This window comes from Raphanus sativus, unplaced genomic scaffold, assembly GCF_000801105.2.
Source record: "Raphanus sativus cultivar WK10039 unplaced genomic scaffold, ASM80110v3 Scaffold0504, whole genome shotgun sequence".
Lineage (NCBI taxonomy): Eukaryota > Viridiplantae > Streptophyta > Magnoliopsida > Brassicales > Brassicaceae > Raphanus > Raphanus sativus.
Genome location: NW_026615822.1, coordinates 939 through 10,965, shown reverse-complemented (window position 1 = coordinate 10,965; position 10,027 = coordinate 939). Strand labels below are relative to the sequence as shown.

The 10,027-nt window shown below is 32.2% G+C and overlaps 1 protein-coding gene and 1 pseudogene across 1 annotated transcript; both read right to left on the bottom strand.

The window, feature by feature from the left end:
• Positions 1–2,361: 2,361 nt before the first annotated feature.
• LOC108853391 (SUN domain-containing protein 5-like) lies at positions 2,362–5,055 on the bottom strand (annotated as a pseudogene).
• A 106-nt stretch (positions 5,056–5,161) lies between these two features.
• Positions 5,162–7,728, bottom strand: LOC108852637 (UDP-glucose 4-epimerase 2). The gene is made up of 9 exons (XM_056997085.1): positions 7,394–7,728; positions 6,916–6,965; positions 6,682–6,817; positions 6,489–6,590; positions 6,153–6,380; positions 5,914–5,992; positions 5,735–5,817; positions 5,516–5,607; positions 5,162–5,415 (listed from the first exon to the last, which is right to left on the bottom strand). The coding sequence occupies exons 1-9, from the start codon at positions 7,574–7,576 to the stop codon at positions 5,322–5,324; spliced, it is 1,047 nt and encodes a 348-aa protein (XP_056853065.1). The 5' UTR covers positions 7,577–7,728; the 3' UTR covers positions 5,162–5,321.
• Between the last annotated feature and the right edge of the window lie 2,299 nt (positions 7,729–10,027).

Here is a 10,027-nt window from a genome sequence, read left to right as displayed (position 1 = left end):
TCTTGGATAAAAACATTATTTATTTCATTTGGTTAAATATATTAAATCAACTTGTACAAAATTACTAAAAATCATATAAAATTGTATAGTTATCAAAATTAAAACTAAATAATATTTATATAATTTGTAAATATATAAAAGAAACTAATGATATTACGATTTTTTTTTTAAATTCAGAAAATTTAGAAAATTTTAGATAATAAAAAAGTAAAATTATATAATATTTAGAAATTCAAAATTTCATATTTTAATATATTTATTTTAGTGATGATTTATGAGTTATTACCATATTCTACAAAGTTTACCAAAAATATAAATCAATATTAAATGTAATATATGAATTATTGTCATATTATAAAAAGATTTCCAAAAATATAATCAGCATTAAATGTAATTGTCTATGTCATATTTAACCATATGACATGTCATCAATCTTAATAGCCACGTCATAATTTTTTTTGTGAAAACGATTGTAGAGAAGATATGTGGCAAATCACTTCTCAAATATAGACTATGAGATTGTTTAAAAGGGGAAAAACTTAAAGCATACATGTGTAAAAATTTCGAACATGCTGGAAACTGAAGAAGCTTTTCCATTTGGATTCCACGTGAAAACTTCATAAGAAATTTTATTATTGGGAATAAACATCGAGTGTGAAATAAGACCGGACAATTTATCCGCTAAATTTAAATTTGTTATTCGTTTTTTTTTGTCATTGATGTTATAGATTCAATTAAGATCCTGTAAATCAAGTAGGTAATTCTAAATCCATGTGAACAACAAAGAACGGTTGAAACTTCTCACTATGCGCAAGACTGTCCGCTCTTCTAGTTATTCGCTTTACTTCGATTTGAAAAATTAGGATATGTGTAAGTCTTCGAAGTAAAACAAATAATAAATCAATATTTATTAAATCGAAAGAAATCACAAATATTTAAAAATTTAGAGACGGATACCGATCCGTTCTGACTTTTATACAAATAGCTATTTGTATATCTATGATTAAATATAGAGTTTTAAATGTATAATATTATATAATTATTATCTAACATATACTCTATTAATTTTTGTAAGAGTTACTTATAAAAGTACTAACTTGAGATAGAATATAAAATCTTTATACAAAACTACAATTTTTCTGAAAATATTTATTTATAAGAAAAATGATTAATTTAAAATTTATAAAACATATAGTTTCATTAATCGTTTACTTATATTTTTATTTTGTTAAATGATATTTCTAAAAAATAAATTAGTATTATGTTTTTAGATTTATTTGTATTGAACAAAGTGGATAAACTATCTGTAAATATCCATGAATTTTTTAAAATATTAAAAAAAATCAGATATCTAGAAAGTCGGATATCCGTATTTTTGTAAAACAAAACAAATAGAAAAATCAAATATCCGTGAAATATGAAGTAAATCACAAATACTAAAAATATGCTACTATTCGATCCGTGCCAAGTCTACTCCAACATGTATTTTACTGTTTGTTATATATTTAAATGTTGCATAAATTTAATTATTTATTGATGATGTAACATGATATATATGTACATCTGTTATTGACAGATTTAAAAACAAATTAAATATTTTATAGCCAAAATGAATCACCAACTGGTAAAAAAATCGAAAAGCGAGGGACCACTCTTTTTTATATTGATTCAAGCAAGCCGGATAAATAAACATATAGAGAGAAATGTTATTGGTCGTCGCTGTTATTATATTTATGTTTAGTAAACTAATCACTATATTGATTTATTGGACGGACTACAATACAAAAACTTCCGGAATAAGTGGAATCTTCGTTCCTCACCTTTTCCCCCCAAATGATGTTGACTTTATTTGACTTACTCTATGAGATTCTTCCTAGCCGTAGGATCTTTTGAGTAGTGTTTTCAGTCCGTCAGATTCGGAGATCCAAATCTTGGAATCCCATCGTCTTGGATCTATTTGCAATTATGCAACTCCATTGTACATGCCACCATCATTTTTATTGTTTTAACAATTTTGGTATTTAAAAAAAATATTATAAAAAAGTTGTTTGTATTTGGATCTCAAATCTAATTAACAAAGACAACTAAAACTAAACAAGATTGTTTATAACAATTCATCTCTTTTACGTTTTTCTCAAACTTTGTTTTACATCAAACGAAAATAGCAAATAAGATATCACAAATCAAAGTTTAACGTAAAATCTATATCTATGGACTTTTCTATTGATGATCTAATCCAGATTTTTTTGCTGAATACACGCGGTTTAAAACTATAAAATTCTAGAGAAAATAAAGTTTTTCTGTTTTCCAATTATTAACAATAGAAATAACTTTATATTCCTAATCCTAAGGCTACAAGACTTGAATAGCAAGGCAGTGCTATTCCTAACCCTAACAACTCCTACACTAACTAAGAGAGCAAAGTAGTGAAAATCATGAGGCCGCTACTTAGCAGTATGACCCAACCGCTTTCTGGCCACATCGATCGCCCTTTATCCGTGAAAGAAATGCCCCGAAACGTCCAGAGTCTCCTTGAGAGCAACCGAATCCTTGCTAAGACCACAAAGAAAAGACTTATACAACAGAACTCCAAGCTCTTTGCTCTCTCTCAATCTTCTCTACGTCTAGTCTGATATTAAGAAACAAGAAGACAGGTGCTGTCAACTTTAATAACACATCTCAAATTCAAAAAAAAAAAGAGTACTGACCTCAGTGCAATGTTTCCTCTGGCCAAGGACTCTACCCGTGAAACTACAAGAGTTTTCCATAGCTCTAGGTCTCTAAGTTCTTTTTCCTGCTCAAAGTATTATTAAGATTCTCTCATAATAATAAATAAAAGAATAATAAATAAAAGAAATAAAACCCTAACTTACCGTTTTCTCTTTCCCCTCTATGAGTTCTCTGATTTAACCTTTGCTCTCTCCACAAGCATAAGCAGGGGTTCTCTTCATCTCCAAGCTAACCTCTGGTTGTTTCTCTTTCATTTCCTTTACAGAGTCCTCAAGAACCGATAGATTCATCTCAAACAACTTCACTTTATGCATCAACAACAATAAAACGTTATGCTTCTCCCAAACTTCATATTTCTTGTCTCCCACGTTATTAATAGTCTTCACAACATCTCTCTTCTTCTGACCGTCAGTTTCCTTTTCAGACAAATCTGTATTGTTTCTCATCTACTTCAAGGTCCAGTTCCATCACAGCTGGTGTACGGGGAAGAGTCTCTGACCCAACAAAAAGATCTTCAACCATTTGTTCAAGAGCATCAATGCCAAAGACCTCCACGACGCTCAGAGTACAGTAAAACTCAGACCCGTAGTGACTAGCTAAGTTGGAGAGCACAGCTGGGAGCCGGAATGTCTGGACCTGCTTAACGTTTGCAGCCACGAAGCTCCCAAATGGAGAGCACAGCTCGGTCGGGTAACTGGGACTCCCTGATAAGCTAAAATCTTTGAGGTTCGAAGAGTAGTGCTCAAGATTTGCAATCCTCACCGTGTCAACAAGCGTCTCCTCCGCGCGAGTTCGATCACGACATACTTGTTTGAGACAGAACAAGGGTATCTCAGACACTTATCATGATCTTTGCCAAGCACATTGCTAGCTCCTCTGGCTTCATGGCAGATGCTTAGTTATAACCAGTCCCATCTGGTCCTAACCTGTAATGAGTCGCATTCGCAAGCGGTGATGGCACCCCCGAGCCATTCACTGTTAAGACTTTTGTGTTCAAGATTGACATATTGGCGATCACGGGGTTCTAAGGTCTTGCGCGTTGTTCTTCCTTTCTGGTAGAACAACTTTGCAGATCAACAAAGCGTTGTTACAAAGAACATGCTCATAGCTAGACGTCTTGTAACTGGCTGTTTCTAAGGAAACAATAGTTGTTTTCTTTCACAGTTGCCTGAGGAGAGACAGAATGTCCAGAATTAGTGGAGTTTAGGTCCTTGGAGAGTGAGGCATCAGTGCAGTTCCCAATTCTGTCTAGAAAATAAACAGGTTTCTTCAGAGATTGATATGAAAACAAGATCACAATGAAGCATCCAAGATTTTAAAATGTTTGTTATTTATCTAAATTTTAATAATGCTAATGACAAAGACATACTTTAAACTTTCCTTGGTTAACATCTGAAGATGAAAACAACACCTCTCTCCTGTTTGGTTAAACATTAAAAGGAAAATCATTTTACCTCCTTGATTATGGCTATAGCCAAGCTTGGAGTACACCAAGAAGAGGAAGCACCATAGTAAGAGAACGAGAGAGATAGAACGCTTGAAAGAAGCTACAGCTTCTAGGATTTGTTTCAGCCTTTTTGGAATATCTGAAAAATTTCAAACCTGAAACCATTGTTCTCATTCAGGCATATCGTGGAACAATGTCCGTGCCTCGCCATTTCTTAGCAGAGCTCTGCTCTGTGCTCCTGTGTATACACACACAAATGGAGAGAGGAGAGGTCGTTTGTTTGGTTGTATGACTTGTATCTAGAGAACCAGAGAAGAGGGCAGGCATTGGTGTGTTGCTCTGTTGTGTCGTTTGAAAGAATAACCTAACATTTGGCCTTTGAGAAACCTATTTCTTCGGAAATTTTGAACTCACTTAACCGGTTCAATCTATTGTTAGCAAATTAAGAAAAGTATTTGACCGGTTTTTGTTTCTATCTTTTGACTATATAACAGTCCGAAACTTAAGAATCAAAAATGTTATAATGCAGGTCAAAGAATGTTGGTTTGATGTCTAACCGGAGTCACACTGAAGCACTGACATCGGAAGAGTGGTTAAGGAGAAGAAATGTGAACATATGAATAATCATATTTATGTTTTCAATAATTATTATATTTTAAATATTTTAAAATTTAGTTTAATATTTTTCCCATTACAGAATAGTAAAATATGTCCAAAATGACCAAAACTATCAAAAATCCTAAAGAGAAAAATCAAAAGTTGAGAGGTTACTTTTTTCAAATTTTCCCAAATATAAATACACTGGTTTGTTAGACTTGCATGAGTTTAAACTTTTAGATTTTGCTACTTTTGACTTACATGAGATTGTACTTTTAGATTTTGCTACTTTTTGACTTGCAAGAGATTGGAGTTTAACTTCGGTGTCAAATTGGACAGATGGAAAAGAAAAACAGAACTTGTAGAAACTGAAATAATGAAGACGACTTACAGGGAACTAAAAAGAATAAATATCAAAGATTCAAAGAGTAATTATGATCAAAATTAGTGATACACGGATTTCCCCACTTGCTTCTAAAATTTGGGTTTTTGATCAGCATTTTCATATTGTTTATAAGAATAAATAATGCAAGAAAAAAAACGAGAGTTAAGAGGAGCCTTTGGAAGAGTCGTAACCGTAAGGATTATTGCTGGCCCAGTTCCATAGATCCCTACACATATCTTCGATCCCATGCTTAGCCCTGCACTCATACCATACCAAACAAACATAATGACAATTACATTCGAACGTTGAGTGTGTGTATATCATCAACTCTGTTTATAACAGAAAAATGAACTCACTTCCAATTTAGCTCGCGTTCTGCTTTCTCTGTTGAGGCGTAAACAATTTCAGCGTCTCCAGGACGTCGCCCGGCCATCACCAACGGGATTTTCTAATCAAAAATAATAATAAAAAGAAGTTAAAGCCAATGATGCATGATAATCAGGTTTTAAAGGCCAATAAACAGCTCCTTTGGTTAGAGCATTGTTCTATTCACACAAAACCAATCAATGTTTTACCTTTCCGGATACCTTCTCAAAGGCAGCGACCATTTCTAGGACCGATGTTCCATTACCCGTTCCAAGGTTGTAAACCTCACAATCTGACCACATTTTCCAATAATTAAGCTTTGGATCCAGTGGCAAATCAATAAATTATAAGAGGAGACACAGATAAAGAGTTTAAAGATAATCCTTACTGATCTTGAGATCATCTAGCTTGCGTAGAGCAGCTATATGGCCATCTGCTAAATCAGTGACATGAATGTAATCTCTAACCTGAAACAAATATATAGAAAAGATAATGTTGTAAGATAAATCACTAATTTGTCTCACATACTTTACATTTCAACAAAACATGAGACTATAGTGTAAATAACTAACAGTCAAAACGATTCTTGTCTACCAGAGACATTCAATAAGACATACACATACATACCCCTGTACCATCCTTTGTCTTGTAGTCGGTTCCAAATACGGTGAGATGAGGTCTCCGGCCAACCGCAACTTGTTGGATATAAGGCATGAGATTGTTTGGAACTCCAAGAGGATCTTCACCAATGTAGCCACTAGGATGTGCACCAACAGGGTTAAAGTATCTAAGCAATATGATCTTCCATTCAGGGTCAGAGCGATGTACATCCCGGCAAATCTCTTCAATAAAAAGCTTACACAATAACAACCAAAAGAAAACTCAGTCCAATTCATTTGACCTGATTATTACCACTACGACAAACGGGTTGGATTTGGTGAAATACTCAAGTTAAAGTACTACCTTAGTACGGCCATATGGGTTGGTTGCAGAAATTGGGGACTCCTCAGTGCAAGGAACCTCTTTTGGCCAGCCATAGACAGTAGCTGACGACGAAAACACAAGCTGGAAAACAGAGTAGCAAAAGCTAATCATGAGATCAAACAAATACAAAAGAAAGAGGGAATATATGTGGTGGAGAGGAAGAATGATTTACATTTTTGCAGCCGTTTTGAGACATAACCTCCAAAAGAGTAATAGTGCCAGCAATGTTATTATTATAATAGAGCAAAGGCTTCTCCACACTCTCACCTACAGCTTTAAGTCCAGCAAAGTGTATCACTGCATCAAACCTGTTAATAATAATAATCAAACCAATTATATGAACATACTAATCATTTGTAGTCTTATTATTCATCAAAAAGAAGATATTATTTATTTTCAATCATACTTAGTTTCTGAGAAAATCTTCTCAAGGGCAGGCCTGTCTCGGAGATCCACCTACAGGTGAGAAAACAAACACAAGAGTTTTAAGAGACTAAAATTGACCACCAAGACATTATGTATTTCAGAAATGGCAGGCGCAAATTTAAATAACATTTTAGGTATTCAAGCATGATAAAAAAATACAACAGAGTCAAAAGATATATAAATAAATATAGAACTTGGAATCATATAATACTGTAGTACACTGTTTCACATGGCATTGATGCTTTATTCTGTTTTTTTTTTATTACATAGAAATATTAGCCACATGGTGTTAGGGACATAAAGTTAACAAGAACCCTGGAATCACACACCATCATCGAAAATGACCTGTTTTCACAAAACTTTTATTGATAAAATTCTTGACGAACACGTTTCCTAAAACCTAACACGCAAGAAAAAAGAATAATTCCAGGGACAGAGAGAAAGGGGACGAAAGAAACCTGGTGGAAGGAGAGGCGGTCTCCGTTTTGGCCGGCGAGTTTCTTAACGCGTTCGAGAGAAACAGCGGAGGAATTGTCGAGGTTGTCAACAACTACGGCGGAGTAACCACCGTTAAGCAGTTGAAGCACAGTATGGCTTCCGATGTAGCCAGAGCCGCCGGTGACCAGAATATTCTTTGCCATCGTACGTTAACAGAAAGTAATCTTAATTCAGACAAGTTATACAAAAGTTCGTGAGAGCGTTTGTATATTGGGATGGAGAGCAAAAGGGGCTTTTATAGAAGCGGTGATAGAGATATTTTGAGTTTTGACTGTATCTATACTATTAAAGCAGAATCCCTAATAGGATTCTGCCATTGATTTTCTTATATAATTATAAGGTATGCCACTCTTATATTTATTAGTTATGTCATTAATTAATTAATTTTCACCTAAATCTAAAAACGTATTATAAAATTTAGAAAGAAACTTATTATAGCATTTATAAAGAAACTATTCCCGTATATTCTAATCTCTCTTATATTAAACTAATAATCAATACTTACTATAAACGGATCAACGAAAATGATATGCTTTAAATACATGTATGTTCCTCTCTTAAATAAATTAGTCAGTCCACAAATGTGTGAGTTAATCGTAACATATAATAAATTCTAATGTTTTCTACCATTGCACTTTATAATCATTCAACTACTAATAATATCACATTTCATGTACATATATGTCAGGCCATATTTTTCAACATAACACTATATAAATAGATATAATCATTTAAAAAATTTGTATAGAACTTTTTAAAAAGTTCATGTACTGATACTACTCATATGAAGACATTTATTGAACTATAAATCTGATATTAAACATTAACCCTGAAAATCACTTCGTCCTAAATCCAATATGATGTACAAATAATCATCCAGTTTGATACTTTAATAGTATAGTTATATAAAACATTAACTGAATAGAGTATGGTTAATATTATATTTTTCTGTTAGTATTCTAAATTTAATGTTAACTATTATCCTAATATTTAGGAATAACCAAATCTCATCCTAACAATATTTTCGATTTCTTAAATGATATAATAAAGCCAGAGCCTGTATTTTTAAAATTAAAATCCTAGAAAACTTAATACTTTCTTAGGAGTATATAGTAAACATTTAAACCCTTTTCTAAAAAAAAACTTAACCCGCTAACCCCAAACCAACTTAGCCTAAAATACTATATGTAGCACATAGAATCATCCCATTTAAAAACTGAGATAATAGAGCTCTATAAAAGGCCAACTGAATAGATATATAAAATAGTTTATGCACCTCAAATTTATATACACATAGAAGCAGTACACTTCCATATTTAAAGCACTTCAGGTTTGTTTATTATCTAATGGGTTGGAGTGAAAGTATTTTCAGAATATGCCCAAATCAAAGCTCACTAATTTTCCTATATTTTTTGTTGCAAAAGTATTATAAAACCCGTATAATACACTATATTTAATTCTTTTTAATTACAAGTAAACAGAATTATTATACACATATTTTGTTTTTTTTTGTTTCATACAATATTAAAATATGTAATGAGGAATAGAATGTGTTTTGTATTGTATTTTGAGAGATATTTTAGGAGTAAAAATATTTTGCAAAGATAAAAAAAATCAACACTATTGTATATTTTGGTCATCAAATATTAAAACACATAATTTTATAATTAATATAGTTTTATCTCTACTAAAAGATTATTATAAGAAAATAAATTCCGCGTTTTGAAAACGCGGGTCAAAATCTAGTATTTACTTAAAGATAAAGATTCTTATACGTTTCTGGAGAGAAAAATGTGGCACGTGGCCGAATTTGATATCGGTGCGAATATACCGGATTGCTTTTAATTGCCTGAATTACCCTTTGACGTTATTGTTAATGGAAATGTTTTTTTTATTTGGAAATAAATGTAATTTATTAGATATGTTTTCATTTGGATTTGATACATTTAGGGCTTCACTACGGATGTTAAAATGGTAAAACCCACCCCATTTAAATCCACCCCAATTAAAACCTAGACCCTATTTAGAACTCATATCATTTATACCTATTTAAAAATAAATTTACTAGGGACACCTATTTAAAATCCGCAAAATTTATATGTATCCATTTAAATCCATTTAGATCCAGTTAAACTATTATTAATTTAATTTTTAATTATTTTAACTTTATACTCTCCTAACAAAAATTAAATGAAACAAATAAAAAATTTTAACTGATTTTTATTATATAAACGAAAATCAAATTGTCTTCGTAAAACCGTAAAATAATGTATTTCTGCCAAAATCGTAAAATTGAGTTTCCCGCCACAATCGTAAAAGTTAAGTTTTTCCTTTAAAACCATAAAATCGAGTTTTTCGCCAAAACTATAAAATCGAGTCTCCCATCAAAATCGTAAAACCGAGTTTTCATGCAAAATGAAAACCGCAAAATAGAGTTTCCCGCCAAAACTGCAAAATCGAATTTCCCACCAAAACCGTAAAAATTGAATTTTTCCGTCAAAACCGTAAAATCGAATTTTCCACCAAAACCACACAATCACATTTTTCACAAAAGATAATTAATAACTATATTAAGTTAAATGGATTAATAGGGT

Bases quoted from the DNA above. Each gene is read 5' to 3' on its own strand.
- LOC108852637 (XM_056997085.1), bottom strand. From the start codon at position 7,576: ATGGCAAAGAATATTCTGGTCACCGGCGGCTCTGGCTACATCGGAAGC. The intron at 5,993-6,152 runs GTATGTATGTGT...TATTTGTTTCAG, and splicing joins AGACAAAGGATGGTACAGGG to GTTAGAGATTACATTCATGT. The intron at 5,416-5,515 runs GTGAGTTCATTT...GTATGAGTGCAG, and splicing joins GAACGCGAGCTAAATTGGAA to GGCTAAGCATGGGATCGAAG.